The sequence below is a fragment of the Crocuta crocuta genome, unplaced genomic scaffold (assembly GCF_008692635.1).
Source record: "Crocuta crocuta isolate KB4526 unplaced genomic scaffold, BGI_CrCroc_1.0 scaffold1954, whole genome shotgun sequence".
In the NCBI taxonomy this organism is placed as follows: domain Eukaryota; kingdom Metazoa; phylum Chordata; class Mammalia; order Carnivora; family Hyaenidae; genus Crocuta; species Crocuta crocuta.
The window spans coordinates 64,430-81,842 of record NW_027528644.1 but is presented as its reverse complement, the minus strand read 5'-3'; the positions used below and the strand labels follow the sequence as shown (position 1 = coordinate 81,842).

At 39.3% G+C, this 17,413-nt stretch overlaps 1 protein-coding gene across 8 annotated transcripts in view; it reads right to left on the bottom strand.

The window, feature by feature from the left end:
- BRCA1 (BRCA1 DNA repair associated) overlaps positions 1-17,413 on the bottom strand; it is a 61,617-nt gene that overhangs the window by 37,289 nt on the left and 6,915 nt on the right. For 4 of the 8 annotated variants that reach the window (XM_077755244.1, XM_077755246.1, XM_077755248.1 and 1 more), the window contains exons 3-8: positions 14,023-14,076; positions 5,917-5,994; positions 4,614-4,702; positions 3,902-4,041; positions 2,621-2,726; positions 1,601-1,646 (exon numbers count right to left, since the gene is read on the bottom strand). In XM_077755244.1, coding sequence (XP_077611370.1) covers positions 1,601-1,646; positions 2,621-2,726; positions 3,902-4,041; positions 4,614-4,702; positions 5,917-5,994; positions 14,023-14,076 — 513 coding nt within the window. The remainder of the gene's footprint in view (positions 1-1,600; positions 1,647-2,620; positions 2,727-3,901; positions 4,042-4,613; positions 4,703-5,916; positions 5,995-14,022; positions 14,077-17,413) is intronic. The other 4 variants (XM_077755245.1, XM_077755247.1, XM_077755249.1 and 1 more) reach the window with 1 other exon arrangement.

Below are 17,413 nucleotides of genomic sequence, written 5' to 3'. Positions count from 1 at the left end.
AATGAGAAACGCTAGTTATATGCTCACAGAGTTGTCAAATGAACAAGATCAAGTATTTTAGCTCCTCTAGGTACTACTGCAGTAAGCTGACCAATTTGATTCACTTTCTGAAATTTGCGCTCTCCTTTAGTAACTTCTAGTCAAAATGAAATGGTCAAAGACTGAGGAAACACATTCACAAAAATCAGAGGAGTATCATAGATACATTGCTTTATGGATGTGCAAAAGAGAGCCAAAATTTAAATGCTGGCCAAACAATAGCCAAAATATGGTAAAGAAAAAAAACCAACATAATTTAAAAGTGTATCTTGGGGTGCCTAGATGGCTCAGTCGGTTAGGCGTCCGACTTCGGATCAGTTCATGATCTTGCGGTTCATGGGTTCGAGCCTCACATCGGGCTCTGTGCTGACAGCCAGCTCAGAGCCTGGAACCTGTTTCAGATTCTGTGTCTCCCTCTCTCTCTGACCCTCCCCTGCTCAGGCTGTCTCTCTCTCTCTCTCTCAGAAATAAATAAAACATTAAAAAAAATTTTTTTTAAGTATATCTTAATGAGGGGCACCTGGGTGGCTTAGTTGGTTAAGTGCCTGACTTTGGCGCAGGTCATGATCTCACGGTTCATGAGTTCGAGCCCTGTGTCAGGCTCTGTGCTGACAGCTCAGAGCCAGGAGCCTGCTACAGATTCTGTGTCTCTATCTCTCTCTACCTCTCCCCTGCTCGTGCTTTGTCTCTCAATAACGAATAAACATTAAAAAAGTTTTTTAGGTGTATCTTATTGAGAACACATGAGCAAAGATATTTAAACACTGGGATAGAGTAGACATTCCAATAGAATGCAACACTGTCTCTGTGCTTCTTTTCCAGCTAAAAACCATTTCTTCCCAAGAGAGATTAGGAAAAAGTCATTTGCAAAAAAGATCTGATGATCACCATAGATCACCAAAGCCATCACAGATCTTAGAGTCAAGCAATAATTCCTATGGAAAGTAATTTGACAGGTAACCCAATTGGGGTGGCTTGAAGATTACTGTAGAATTTATGCAGACAAAGCTTGAGGGATGGATGGAATCCATCCAGGAAAAGAATTGAAAATTAAGTCCTTTAGTATCTTCATGAGCCAAAATTACCACTGTGTCAATACTACTATTCAAGGGGGCGCCTGGGTGGCTCAGTCAGTTAAGCATCCAACTTCGGCTCAGGTCATGATCTCACGGTTCGTGGGTTCGAGCCCCATGTCGGGCTCTGTGCTGACTGCCAGCTAAGAGCCTGGAGCCTGTTTCAGATTCTGTATTTCCCTCTCTCTCTGACCTTCCCCTGCTCACTCTGTCTTTCTCTCTCAGAAATAAATAAAACATTGAAAAAAAAATACCACTGTTCAAGGAACTAAGTTAGATACTACCATGTCCATGGAAGCAAGTCTGATTGGAGTTCTGTTATTTCAAACTCTTTTGGACTCTACTAAGATAGGCTTTCTCAGCTATAAAAACAAACAACCATCAAGGTCTATTCCAATGCCTAATTCTAACCGAAAATACCAATCCTTAAAATTAATTAAATTCAAAAATGCCAGCTTCATAGACAAAAAAGGCTCTATTCAACTCACCTGCAATAACTTGCCTTAGTCACTGTATCTTCAGAAGAATCAGATCCTAAAAAATTCCCCAGATAACAAATCAATGAAAGGATTTTTATCGAAAGGACTAAACTCAATAAATGTACTTGTTGCAAAACAGATATTCATTCCAGAAATATTACCGCACACTATCTGCAAGATTTGCAGGCACAATGATACATATGGCAGCCAACACAGAGAAGTGGTTACAAGCACAGGCTCTGGCACCAGGATTCCTAAGGCTGAATCACAGCTCTGCCCCTTCCTTGTTAGTTACGTTATCTTGGCAAAATGTCTTCACCTCTGTGCCTTTGTCTCCTCACGTGTAAAATAAGTATAATAATATCAACAACCTCAGAGGTTAATCATGCATTTTAAATCAGTTATACAAGTAAAGCCCAACAGTGCCTGGACCATGGTAAGTGGTCCTAAATATTCACTATTATAGTTATTTTGTTTATTTTTATGACACAACATCTGACGTCTCGGAACTTCTGACCCTAAAACAGGAAAAGATTTACAAGTAATTTCAAGAGAATCTGGTGAGTGAGATGGTAAACATACAGTGGTGCTTGGGAGCTCGAAGAGGACCATTCTTTCCAATTATAAATACGTTCTAAAATATAAGACGATTAGAGACCTATTTGAACTGAGCTCAGCTTCTTAAAAGTCTTACTGGTCTAGTACAATGTATCTTGCACCCCTCTAAATGCTGTGGCCATCCCATCATGTTATTTCTCAACCCTATTCTCCATCCTTCCAAAGCATATTTACACATGCTATTACCAGACAGCCTTTCTTTTGCTCTTTTTACAAAATAAAACTCTTCAAGGTGAGAGCTACAGCTTTTACACTATTTAGAACACGTCATAAGGCTGGAAAAATAATAATATTTTATTTTCACTTTCCAAAGCTCCCTGCCACTGTATAAATTATGAGGCTTTCGGTATAACTGTAAGACAAATAATCCAGCAATTATTATTCTAAACTTACAAAATCTGTGTCACTTACCCAATTCAATGTAGACAGACTTATTCTGTGGTTGTATCTGCTGCTTTGTCCTCAGAGATCTCACAATTCCAAGGTTAGAGAGTTGGACACTAAGACTGGTTTCCTGCTAAGCAGTAAAGAATGATCAACTAATTGATGGCCAGTCCTGTGTTTCTTTTCTTAAAGAGATACCCCAGGCCATGGACAAAATAGACCATCATAATTAGCTAACATTTGACACCTAGAAAAAACACTTGGCAAACTACACATCAAAATGTATGAGTTGTGCGTGTTTTGAATATTTTTTTCTCCCTCTGTTCTTATAAACTTTTCTAAACTGTTTTATCTATGTAATTTTTTAAGAAAACCAGATTTTGAAGCTAATACTTCATATTATAGCATAAAAAGGGAATGAGCTTCATTTAGTACACATTCCCAATCATATCTGATAACAGGGTTATGAATAAAAATCCAGCAATCCTAAAAACATTCAGTACAGGAAAGGATATTTAAAAATCCAACATTACTCTGATGAAGCTTTCCTTCTTTTTGAGTCCTTAGACATCTACTAAAAAATGAATAACGGTACCATGAGAACTATTTAAGATCTGCATTATTCATTCATATACAAGCAACAACAGACCAAATCACTGCATTTTCTCTGACAATTACACCTTTTAAGTTGTAGTAATTTTCAAATGGTAAAAATTGATTTTTTTTCCAGGCAACTTTTCAAAGGAAACAAACTAAAAGATACTTCCTCATGCCTGGAGAATTACCATTAAGATGGTTATTTTAAAAACTAGCAAGTGGTGTGCCTGGGTGGTTCAGATGGTTAAGCGTCTGACTTGGTTTTGGCTCAGGTCATGTTCTCATAATCTGAGAGACTGAGCCCCGCGTTGGCTCTGCACTGTTAGCACACAGCCTGCTTGGGATTCCCTCACTCCTTCTCTCTCTGCCCCATTCTCTTTCTCTCTCTCAAAATAAATAAATAAATATTTGAAAAAACAAAAACAAAAAAACCTAGCAAGCTTAAAACTTAAAACCATCAGTGACCTTGTGGCTAACTTAGACAAGCATCAGAACTGATAAAGCACTAAAGCAGGGGAAGGGCCCAAAAGGTCTCTCTTGCCCACACTAGGTATAAAGACTTTCTCTCGGCTCTTCTCTTGACCAACCAGTTAATTTATCATCTTCCCTTGTTTACTGACTTTTTATATAAATCCACAAGCATCTAGCACCTTCACTAATTCACAACACTCAATAAACAGATGTTACTAGAATAAATGAAAATGTCTTTACCAAGCTAGGGTTTTCAGGTTCACTCTGTCGAAGTCTTTTAGCACGGTTTCGATAGCCCATACTTTGGATAATAGACACCTCCTCCTTCAGACGCTCAGGAGAGCTATTTTCCTTTTTTGAAAAGTTATAGCTGTTTGCAACTGTGAATTACAAAGTAAAGTGTTATTTTTGTAGTTAGAAAAAATATAGTAATTGTATCCAAGAACTAAGAGAAATCCTGTGTATACTCTGTTTTGTTAAGACAATGCATTAAAGGTTACCTATCATTTTTTTTAATCAACTCTGGAAATTCTACTCTTAGGAAACACACAGAATTTAAGAGTTACTTCTAGTCTTTTTTCTCTCCCTTAACACTAACAAATTTACCTATTAATACCATATTTCACTGAATCTAAGATGTCAACAATGCAAGATGTGCCATTATTTTCTGTACCGCTTAGAAAACACACTAAATTAAGCAATAATACACCACAGGTGGTAAATTGCTCCCAATTTTGGAGACGCTAAAATGTGAAAAATGCATATCTCAGGACCTATAAAGTAAGGGGTGAGACCAGCGGAAACGATTTAAAAAATAAATCACAGATAAAGAGTTAAAGTTAACTTAGACCCAAAGATCTTACTGCTGATTCACAAAAAATAATGTGAAAACTTCCTGAGTTCTAATGGACAGCCACTTGAGAACTGGCCCCTGGGTTTAGGCAACACTTACACTGCAATCCTGTGTCAAGCTCAAAAGCATGAATTATTTTCAACAACTCTTCAACAAGTTGACTAAATCTTGTACTTTCTTGTAAGCTTCTGAAATTAAATTGATTGAGAAACATACTCAACAAAGGATGATCAACTTTTTAAGGATACTAAAACACGGAAGGACATGTAAACAAAAAGTAGATGTAGCAACAGTAGAAAAATTATATTCTGAGAACAGAGCTATCAGTGACATTACAGTATAATCAAACATCATCGACATCAGAAAAAGGTACGCAGCAGTATCAGTTGTTCTTTTCTCTTTTTTTGGCCATTCAAGCCTGCCAAAAGCCTATAACTATCTAAAATAATAGTACTCTGAATCCATAGTAGATATACATCTATGGCATAGAGAATTTCCCATTCTTAACACTTGAACCTCATCCACTCAACCTCCTAATTTGAGCTCTCAGGGATTTCTGTGAAACGATGATTACATTATGTCAAGAACACAGATGATAATGTCCAAAAAGAGATTTTGGTTTAGGAAAGTTGTGGGGCAATATAATTTATTTATTTGTTTGAATATCTCTGTGACTACTATGTGCCAAACACTGAAAAAACAGGGTTGACTGAGACAGAAAAAGCCAGTGCCCCTAGAGAACTTACATTCTAACCAGACGGACCCATAACATGTATGTAAACACACTGTGTGTGTGTGTGTGTGTGTGTGTGTGTGTGAATAATTAAGTAGAAACAAATTCAGGGAAGAAAAATAAAAGCAGGACCAGGAGGGGCGCCTGGGTGGCTTAGTCGGTTGAGCGTCCGACTTTCGCTTAGGTCATGATCTCATGTTCGTGGGTTCGAGCCCCGCGTCGGGCTCTGTGCTGACTGCCAGCTCGGAGCCTGGAGCCTGTTTCAGTCTGTGACTCCCTCTCTCTCTGACCCTCCCCTGCTCACACTGTCTCTCTCTCTCTCTCCTAGAAATAAAAAATTTAAAAAAAAAAAAAAAAAAAAAAAGCAGGACCAGGAGACAATGGGGGCAGAATAATATAGTCCCACTTTAGATAAGACTGCAAGATCTTGTGTCGTTCAGAAGCATTAGAAAGAAGCAATGAATTCCTAATACCTTTATAAGACAGAAATACAATAAAACTTTCAAGAAAATGACTTTAGAAATAATTTACTCTGTCAGCTGAATATCCGTTTATACATTTTTCTAGTGATGAATAGTTTAACAGGAACACCAACTATGTTCTTAAGGAATTTCTATTTTTCCCTGCCATTATTGCATCCAACCTCCCATCACTACCCAAATTAGATACCTTTTGGTTATATCATTCTTACACAAAGGACACTGTGAAGGCCCTTTCCTCTGGTTGAGAAGTTTCAGCATACAAAATCTATAAATTATAAAAAACGAAAAGAACAATTCAAGTTACTTTTTTTTGTATAGAGAGTATTCAAAAGGCAAATACCCATGAAAAGATAATCTCATGACTGCCCTTTAGAGCCATTTTCAAGGTAATGGCAGGTGAATTATAACCAATGGCTTTAATTGTTTTTAGATGCTGCATAAACAGAAAACCAAACTACATAAGCAATGATCTATGAAAACTGAACTTACATGGATATGGCTTACTGTTATGATCAAATAAAACATTAAAAAGTTAATATGGCATATTTAATGATATATTCATAATTATATCATGCTGCATAATTAGATGTAAGTGGTAAATAGTTTAAGTAAAACAATTACAATTAGTTTAAAAACTCAGCACATTACTACAAAGCTATAGTAAATCAAGACAGTGTGGTGTGGGCATAAGGACAGACATATATATCGAAGAAACAGAATTGAGAGTACAGAAAAACCCATGTATCTAAGGTCAATTGATTTTCAACAATGGCACCAAGACAATTAAATAGAAAAAAAACAGTCAACAAATAACAACAAATAGTGCTAGGACAACTAAATACTCACATGTAAAAAGAAGCTAGACTCCTAACATATAATACAAAAAAATTAATTCAAAATGGATCACAAAATTAAATGTGACAACTAAAACTATAAATCTTTATGACCTTGAGTTAAGCAGTGATTTCTTTCTTTCTTTGAGAAAGAAAGAGAGAGCTCGGGCGCACACCCATCTGAGCAGGGGAGGGGCAGAGGGGGAGAGAGGGGGAGAGAGAGCAGGAGAGCGGGAGAGGAGAGAGAGGAAGGGAGAAAGAGAGAGGAAAAGAGAGGGAGGGAGGAAAGGGAGAGAGGAAGAGGAAAAGAGGGAGAGGGAGAGAGAGACAGACAGACAGACAGAGAGAAATCTTAAGCAGACTCCACACTGAGTGTGGAGCCTAACACAGGGCTCAATCTCACAATGATATTTAATGCCACCCATGCACCCCAGCCATGATTTCTTAATTACACAAATAAACAAAGAAAAAATAGATACATTGGGCTATATCAAACTTAAAAACTTTTGTGCTACAAATAATACCACAAAGAAAGTAAAAGGCCAAGTCACAGAACAGGACAAAATATTTGCAAATCATTTATCTGTTAAGAGACTTGTATCTAGGATATATAAAGAACTCTTAGAATTCATTAATAAACAGAGAAATAACCCAACCAAAAAATAGGCAAAGGATTTGAATAGAGATTTTCTCCAAAGGAGCTATACAAATGGCCAATCATTATTATTAGCCATTAGGAAAATGCAAATCAAAGCCACAATGAGATACTACTTTACATTCACTAGGATGGCTGTACTCAAAAATAAGTACTGCAGAAGATGTGGAGAAACTCAAATCTTCATTTATTGCTGGTGGGAATATAAAACAATGCAGCCACTTTGGAAAAGTTTGGGGATTCATTAAAATATTAAAGAGTTACCACAGGACTCTCCAATTCTATGCATAGGTTTCTTCCCTGGAGAAATGAAAATGTAAGTCCACACAAAACCTATACACAAATGTTCATAGCAGCATTATGAGAGCCAAAAAGCAAAAGCAGGGGCACTTGGGTGGCTCAGTCGGCTAAGCATCCAACTTCGGCTCAGGTCATGATCTAGCAGTTCATGGGTTCGAGCCCCTTGTCGGGCTCTGTGCTAACAGCTAGCTCAGAGCCTGGAGCCTGTTTCAGATTCTGTATTTCCCTCTCTCTGACCCTCCCCTGCTCACACTGTCTCTCTCTCTCTCTCTCAGAAATAAAAAACATTAAAAAAAATTTTTAAAAAGGCAAAAACAATCCAAACGTCCATAACTGATAAATAAATAGACAAAATTGGTATATCCACACAATGGAATACTATTCAGCCATATAAAAGAACAATGTATTAGGGCACCTGGCTGGGTAAGCATGTGACTCTTAATCTCAGGGTTGAGTTTGAAGCCCACAAATCTTTTTTTTTTTTTTTAAATATTTACTTTTGAGAGAGCAAGATCAAACATGAGCAGGAGAGGGGCAGAGACGGGGAGGGGACAAAGGATCCAAAGCAGGCTCTGTGCTGACAGCAGAGAACCTGATATGGGGCTGGAATTCACAAACCATAAGATCATGACCTGAGCCGAAGTCAGACACTTAACTGACTTGTGCCACCCAGATGCCCCTAAAATCTTGATTTTTCTTACTTTTTAAAAAAGTAGGTACCATGCTCAACGTGGGGCTTGAATTCACGACTCTGAGATCAAGTCATATGCTCTACTGACTGAGCCAGCCAGGTACCCCGAAAATAAAATCTTAAAAAAAAAAATACTGATACAGGCTACAATACGGATGAACCTTGAAAACATTATGTTAAGTGAAAAGAAGGCAGACACAAAAGGCCAAATATTGTATGATTTCATTTATATGAAATATCCAGAGCAGACAAATCTATACAGACAAAAGGTAGATTTGTGGTTTCCTGAAAGGAGGTAGGAGGCGGGAAGGGGTTAGCTGCTAAAGGGTACAGAACGTCTCTCTGGGGTGATGAAAACCTTAGACTGTGGTGAGGGTTGCACAACTCTGAATATACTTTAAAGGAACACCCTGAACTGTACGCTTAAAATGGGTAAATTTTATAGCATGTAAACTATATTTCAATAAAAATGTTTAAAAACACTCAAGGCAGGGCGAAAATATGCTCATATTTTATATTCACAGATGTGGCATCTGGCATAACCAAGTTGCTCACTAGCAGTCTAAGGAAAGAAGGCAGCGCTAGCCTTCTAGGACAATTGGGTTCTTAGAGCGGCTCTGGAGAACAACTTTATTGGTTACCTCAGACAATGAATATGGCTAAGAGGACATGAACACATGCAACATATTCTAATAAATTTGCTTCCTTAAAACAAACAAACAAAAAAAACCTCTTCCCACTGACTGGTGGTGTCTGTAAAGATCAATGTTCCCTTAGGAAGAAGACAAAAGACTCAGAGGAAAGAGAGGTAGAAAGGAAATAAAGGAGGGTGAGCAGTAGAGATAGCTGTGGGGATGAGACTTAAAAGCAGGGGCTCACTTACACCGCTGACATTTACTGCGTGTCCGGTACTGTGCTAGATGCAAGGGATTCAGTGGAAAAGCAAAATAAAATCCCTGCCATCATGAGGAACAGAATATTCTGGCAAAGGAGGTGACTGCGGCAGGGAGCAGACATTGGCAGTGAAAAGAACCACGAAAGAAAAGATTAAGGGAGCTGAAATGGCAGTGGGAACCAGGAGCCAGCAGACACAGGAAGTACTTCTTACTGGCCATGTCCTTGAACGTGTGGTGCCCTCTCTTAATCTACACAACAACCATGATGTATTATCTCCATTTTATAGCACAGACTTGTCCCCAGATCACACAGTAATCAAGTGGTGAAGGTGATTCTGGATCGGGACTGAATTGCAGCAAAGCCCAGGGTCTTTCTACCAGAGAAAGTGAATGTAGTAGGTGTGGTCGAGAACACCAGGGTCCTTCTTCACCTATACAGATGCTTAATGACAACTCTATAGTGTAGGGGACAGAGGTGTCAAAAAGCTACCTGTATTGAGTATAAATCCCCTTTAAAGAGCCACAGGCTAGGCTACCACTCGTTGAGAAGATGTAAATCCTACGTATACTCTACCATAACGGCCCTAGGAGGCATCAGTGAATTACACTGGCAACAGTACAATAAAACAATTCATAGTATGGGTAGGGAGGCAATTTCCTGAACAGAGTACTGCAGTATACAGTAGCTAAGCCATAGAGACAAGAAGCTAAGTTACAGAACTCTGTAGCCTGTACAATAATTACATAAATAATGCAGGGGAACTAGGTAAGTACAAATCAACTAAGATGTAGGTTCCGATTTTTCCTTATGCTAGAAAAAGAACAGGTGCTTCGAGGTTGCTAACTAAACTCAAAAGAGAAAATGAACTTGGACATGACTTGAAAAGACTGAGTTAAGGAAAGTACCAACAGGCCAATAGAACATTGGCATATCTTTTAGGGCTGAGAAAGATTCATTAAAGTCTGTTTTAGAGCTCTGGGGAATCTATGGGATGCACCAGTTGAATGGGAACACATATATAAGTTCTGCATGAGGTTCTCAGTAAAAATGTGTGAGACAAGTTTGGGGCTTATTTTTTTAAGATTTTATCTAAAGTCATCTCCACAGCCAATGAAATTGGCTTGAACTCACAACCCTGAAACCAAAAGTTACATGTTCCACTGAATAAGCCAACCAGGCAACCCAAGTTTCTGGCTTCTTGAATTTCTAAAACCCAATGCTTAAGGAAAGACAATACATTTAAAAAAAAAATTTTTAACGTTTATTTTTTGAGAGAGAGACAGACAGAGCGTGAGCACATGATGGGCAGAGAGAGAGGGGGAGACACAGAACCCGAAGCAGGCTCCAGGCTCTGACCTGTCAGCACAGAGTCCGACATGGGGCTCGAACTCATGAACCATGAGATCATGACTTGAGCTGAAAGTGGATGCTTAACCGACTGAGCCACCCAGGCACCCCAAGGCAATACATTTTGTTAAGCAAATGTAGTATGTTTTCTGAAGAGTGGCTTCAGATTTTTAAAGCTGATAAAAAACAGTAAAATCATAGTGGCACAAACTAATTTGGGGGACTTCCAGAGTACTCATTTCTGAGCACATCTATATCCTGAGCAGTTTAACAATGGCATGGAAATTCATATGGGGCACTTGGTGGCTCATTTGGTTAAGTGACCAACTCTTGATTTCAGCTCAGGTCATGATCTCATGGTTCATGAATTTGAGTCCCATCCGGGGCTGTGTGCTGTGTACATACCTATGCACATATTTTTTTTTTTTTTTTTTTACAAATAGTTTATTGTCAAGTTGGTTTCCATATAACACCCAGTCCTATGCACACACTCTTAAGCACGTTCTCTCTCTCTCTCAAAATAAATAAACTTAAAAAAAAAAACCAACCCTCCTTTAATTTTGAGCTGTTGGTCCAACTCTATTCAGGCAGGAGGGAATAAATTAATAGTTCTAAATCTGGGCAAAATAAAGGCAGGATGACTTCTGGCTACCTTCAGTTACATTGGGTACCCTGGATTCCTGTTAACAGAGCTAAGATTATGAACCACTGTGGTCCCTAGTTAAAGGAAATAAAGACCCTGAGGGCTCACAACTTAGCATCTCAGCATCCATTTGTGTTGCTGGTCCCACCAAACCTTGTCAGTTTCTATAATAAGGCTCTGTCTTCTTGATCAAACCCCTTATTTGTATTTAGTCTCAGCAATTAAGAATCTATCTTGGGGGGCGCCTGGGTGGCTTAGTCGGTTAAGCATCTGACTTTCGCTTAGGTCATGATCTCACGGTTCGTGGGTTCAAGCCCCGCGTCGGGCTCTGTGCTGACGGCCAGCTCGGAGCCTGGAGCCNCGACTAGGTGGCTCAGTCGGGTAAGTGTCCAACTCTTGGTTCAGGTCATGATCTCACAGTTTTGTGAGTTTGAGCCCTGAGTCAGGCTCTGTATTGCTAGAGCAGAGCCTGCTTGGGATTCTTTCTTTCTGTCCCTCCCCCACTCACACTGTCTCTGTCTCTCTCAAAATAAATAATAAAATAAAACTTTAAAAAAAAATCTATCTTGAGCTCTTCCTCTGGAAGATTCTGCCCAGGTTCCTTGCCCAGTACCCTAGTCCCATGGGTCAAGGTTCTGGTCTCCTAGGGTCAGGAATCTTATCCCTAACTTTGAGCCTCCTATGGATGGATCCCTGCTACTTTTCTTCCCTTATAACCACCACTCTAAACTTGTGCTCATTTTTGCTCCTAGACTCCTGAGAGACCATGTTCAATTTACTTGCTAGATTATCCATCTCTGGCCTATTTCTGCATCTCTGACATAACCCATTGTTAAATTCCAGAATTCCCTGAAATCATGATCTAATGTATCTGGCCATCAAACCGCCCTGATACCAATTCACCACTTACCTGGATCTCCCCAATTAGCTGACACCAAGACTTGCCTTTCTTGGTCTATCTGGTCTTTTTCTTTTTTTTTTAGTATTTTTTAACGTATATATATATTTTTTGAAAGAGAGACAGAGCACAAGCAGGGGAGAGGCAGAAAGAGAGATCCCAAGTAGGCTCCTTGCTCAGCACAGAGCCCGATGAGGGGCTCGATCTCATGAACCATGAGATCATGACTTGAGCAGAAATCAGAGTCAGAGGCTCAACTGACTGAGCCACCCAGGTGCCCCTAGCTATCTATAACTTTTTAAATACTGGGCCTTTAAAAAAATAGTTTATTTTTAAGTAAGCTCCACACCCAATGTGGGAATTAAACTCATGACCCTGAGATCAAGAGTCACATGCTCTGCAGACTGAGCCAGCTGGGCGTCCCTAAATACTGGGACTTTTAAATTTTGTTTTACAAAAATATCAATCTACAAAGAAATTAATTTTATATCACAATAGTTTGATAAGCTTCCCTGTTGTGGCCACAAAACTAAAACCCTCAAAGCAGAGTGATAAGGCTGTGCTGCCTTGGCACCTGACAGAGAGAAGGGCCTGAGGAGTCAGAAGGAAACTCATGGGGGCAGATCTAGGTCAGTGGGGCAGTGTGGGAAAGCGGTGAAGGGCAATGGGAATGGGCTCTGGATCCCAGCTGGGACAGATGAATAGGAAGAATACAGCAGAATTCAGAGGAAGGAAGGGGCCGGCCAGCTGCTACACTTGAGTTGGCATATCCCTCCAGAGAGAACAGGTTTCTTTCAGCTTCAGCCAGCTGTCATTATCCTTAGCTCCAAAGCACTCCACATTTTTTAGGTTACGGAAACATTCTAAGCATCTGATGAAAATTATGGACTATCTTTCCTAGGAAACTGCACATGCCTATAGCTTTTAATACAATTAAACTTAAAACTGAATATAATTCTAAAAAATTCATGAAAACCATTCACCAATTCCAAGTTAAGAACTCCTGAATTAAAAAAATTCCTGAGGAGACATCTGGCTGGCTCAGCTGATAGAGCATGACTCTTGATCTTGGGATTATAAGTTCGAGCCCCACAATGGGTAAAGAGATGGAGGGAAGGGGAAAACAGGGGTTTGCGGGTAGGAAGGAAATATGCATCATATAACCATTTGTGCTAGTAAACTCATTACCATGGAGATGGCTTGCTTTTCCGGTCAAAAAAGAAAAAAATATCCAAAACAAATTAGTTGGCATTCAGAGCAAGTCTCAATCACAGCTTAACAACAGGGAGGGGAGAGAACCCCCTTGTTCCACCAAATTGCCTACCAAACATTTTCCCAAATTCTTTCATCAAAAAAACATTTTAGGGGAGCTTGGGTGACTGTTAGTTAAGCATCTGACTCTTAGGCTCAGGTTATGATCTCACAGCTGTGAGATCATACCCTATGTTGGGCTCCACACGGGGCATGGAGTCTCCTTAAGGTTCTCACTCTCCCCCTCCCCCCTCCCCTGCCACACTCATGCTCAAATAAACAAACATTTTCAAAAGGCAAGATCCTTAAAAATGTAAATATAATCTGAATAATTGGTATGCATGAATTTTGGCCTAAAAATAACCTGGTATCAGATCCTTTCCTATCTTCACAAGGATTATGAAGCAGGCAAACATTGAACCTTAGAAGGAAAAAGCAAAGGGACAAACAGAAAGAAATACCAGGAAGGAAAAAGAGGGAAAGCTGAAACACCATTTGCTTATTGCACAATTGCTTGCAATCGGCCTCCACCCATGGACACGAAGACAAACAGCTGTTCCAAATGATTTCACATCCCACCAGATAAATGTGCCAATATTTTCCCAAGAACCATGGTTACAACCAACTTCCAGCGACTTTCTAAGTACTCTGAGGGATAACGAAGCAGAGTTAGATTTTTCTTTTTCACTTAACTGAAGTAGCTAAAGCTTCTACAAAGTTAGGTATTTCCTGTGTTACGAAGAAGAAACATGGAGTCACATAAAACATTTGAACTTACTTGCAAAATATGTGATCACACTTTGTGGAAACAGGCTCTTTGATCAATTCCAAACTAGAAGGATACAAAAAAAAAATAAAAATAAAAATAAATAAATAAATAAGAAACGAGGCTCAATAATTCATTTCAAAATAAGTATATTCTTGGTAAAGAAGTTCAACTTTAAGTTGCTGTAACTGAGTCTGAGGTGAGGCTTTAAGTTCATTTCATAAATATTTATTAAATGTCTGCTGTACTAGGAGCCAAAATACAGCAGAGAACAGGATCCTCACCCTCCTGAGCTTTCAGACATCAAAAGAGAATATATTACTCTACTCAACACTCTATACTATCTTATTATTATTATCTTTTAGCATTTAAAAGATTAGCTGACATTGCTCCATTATTAATTAGTTTTCACTAATTAATACTACTTGTATTTNGCACATTTTTCAAATTTAACTGCCTTTTTATTTTAAATTTATTATTTTATTTTAATTTAAAGTAATCTTTATCCAACATAGAACTCAAACTCAGGACCCTGAGATCAAGAGTCGCATGCTCTATGGACTGAGACAGCCAGGCGCCGCTTAAATTCTTAATATGGAAAACTTCAAATATTTACACAAATAAAATAGTAAAATTAACTCCATGTACTATCACTCAGAACAACTTTCGACTCAAAGCCAATCTTATATACACACCAATACCCACTCAAGACCCAGATTTTTTTTTCAAGTTTATTTATTCTGAGAGAGAGAAAGAGAGAGTGGGGAGGGGCAGATAGAGAAAGGAACAAAGACAGAATCCCAAGCAGTCTCCACACTATCAGTGCAGAGCCCAATGAGAGGTTCGAACTCACGAACCTACAAAATCTTGACCTGAGCCAAAATCAAGAGTTGATCACTTAACCAATGGAGCCACCCAGGCACCCTAAGCCCAGATTACTTTAAAATAAATTTCGGGGCACCTGGGTGGCTCCGTCAGTTAAGCGTCCGACTTCAGCTCAGGTCATGATCTCACGGTCCATAGGTTTGAACCCCGCATCAGGCTGTGCTGACAGCTCAGAGCCTAGAGCCTGTTTCAGATTCTGTGTCTCCTTCTCTCTTCGCCCCTCCTCAGCTCAGGCTCTGTCTCTATCTCAAAAATAAATAAACGCTAAAAAAAAAAAAAAAAAAAAAAAAAAAAATTAAATTAATTCCAAGAGGGGTGCCTGGGTTGCTCAGTGAATTAAGCACCAACTTTGGCTCAGATCATGATCTCACAGTTCTTGAGTTTGTGCCCCACATCAGGCTCTCTCCTGTCAGCAGAGAGCCCACTTCAGATTCTGTTTCCGTCTCTCTGCCCCTCCTCTGCTTACACGCATATACACACATGTGCTCTTTCTCCCAAAAATAAACATTAAAAATATTTTAAAATAAATTCCAGGAATCATTCATTACAATTATAAATATTCAGAACATATTTTTTAAAAGTTAAGATCTGGGTGCCTGGGCGCCTCAGTCGGTTAAGCATCCGATTTCAGCTCAAGTCATGATCTCACAGTTCATGGGTTCAAGCCCCGCATCGGGCTCTGTGCTGACAGCTAGCTCAGATCTTAAAGTCTGCTTCAGATTCTGTGTCTCTCTCTCTCTCTGACCCTCCCCTGCTCATGTGGTCTCTCTCTCTCTCAGAAGTAAATAAAACATTAAAAAAAAAAGTTTAAAAAAATTTAAAAAATAAAAGATAAAGATCTTTTCAGGATGGTCATGAAACCATTATTACTCTTAAAAAAATATTTTCTTTTGTATCATCTATTACATAATATTCCAATTTCTCTCACTTATCTCTTAAAATTTAATAATTAAATCTGTTTAAATCAGAATCCAAATAAGATCCATGTATTGCATTTGGTTGATATATCTAAGTGTCTTTTTTTTTTTTTTTAATGTTTTTTATATTGAGAAACAGAGAGAAAGAGAGAAAGAGATCATAACCAGGGGAGGGGCAGAGAGAGAGACACACACAGAATCCAAAGCAGGCTCCAGGCTCTAAGTTGTCAGCACAGAGCCCGACTCAGGGTTCAAACTCAGAAACTGGGAGATCATGATCTGAGCCAAAGTTGGATGCTTAACTGACTGAACTACCCAGGCACCCCTCAAATGTCTTTTAATCTATAGATTTTCCCTCCTTTCCCCCCTTGTCATTTAAGAAGTATGTCATCTGAGGGTGTTGGGGTGGCTCAGCTGGTTGAGTGTCTGACTCTTGGTGTCAGCTCAGGTCTTCACCTCATGATTCAAGCATTTGAGCCCCGTGTAGGGCTTCACATTGACAGTATGGAGCTTGCTTGGAATTCTCTCTCTCCTTCTCTTTCTCTACCCTTCCTCTGCTCACTCTATCAAAATAAATAAATAAAAAGAAAAAAACTTTTTAAAGTACATCATTTGATCTACATCATTTCCCACATTCAGGATTTTACTGATTGTAACCCTATGATATGGTTTAGCATGTTCCTCTTGCCTTTGTTTCCTATAAACTAGACCTACAGGCTCTATCAAATTCAGGTTCAGTTTTTTGGCAAGAACACTTTACAGGTGGCACTGTGTGCTAGGACATTTCTTACGTCACTTCAGAAAGGTAACAATGCTTGGCTTGTGATCACTTTGAAAAAAGAATGTAATAAATACTCACTGAACTAAATTTGGAAAATAAAACTTAGAAAACTATTAAAATTTTGAGAAAATTGGTCACCCAAATTCCCATCCCTGTGAGTCTATTAACAAAATTTTTTTTATTTTCTACAAAATCTTAAGATCTTTTTTTAAAATTTTTTTTAATGTTTTATTTATTTCTGAGAGAGAGACAGCGTGAGTAGGGGAGGGTCAGAGAGAGAGGGAGACACAGAATCTGAAACAGGCTCCAGGCTCTGAGCTGGCTGTCAGCACAGAGCCCGATGCGGGGCTCGAACCCACAAACCATGAGATCTGACCTGAGCCGAAGTCCGACACTTAATCGACTGAGCCACCCAGGCGCCCCCAAAAACTTAAGATCTTCTTGAGGCTCTTTCATTTATTAATAGACCAAGCAGTCATTGGGCACCTACGGTAGGCAAGTACTGTTTCTGGGGATGGGATATACAGCAGCGGATGAAACAAAGCCTGTCCTCATGGAGCTTTCATTCTAGCTGGGGCAGACAGTTAACTGAGAATTAAACAAGAACTAGGAGAATAAGGGCTAGAAATAAAAATAAAGCCCGCTAACAGGAATAGGGAATGCTGGGGGGTAGGGGGGATACAGGGTGATCGATGTCACCTCACTGAGAAGGGGACATTGGCAGACAGTTGCATAATGTGAGGAAACAAGCTGTGCAACAATTGGGGGAAGAACATTCCAGCAGAGGGAGCAGAGATTTTGAAGGACAGCGAATAGGATG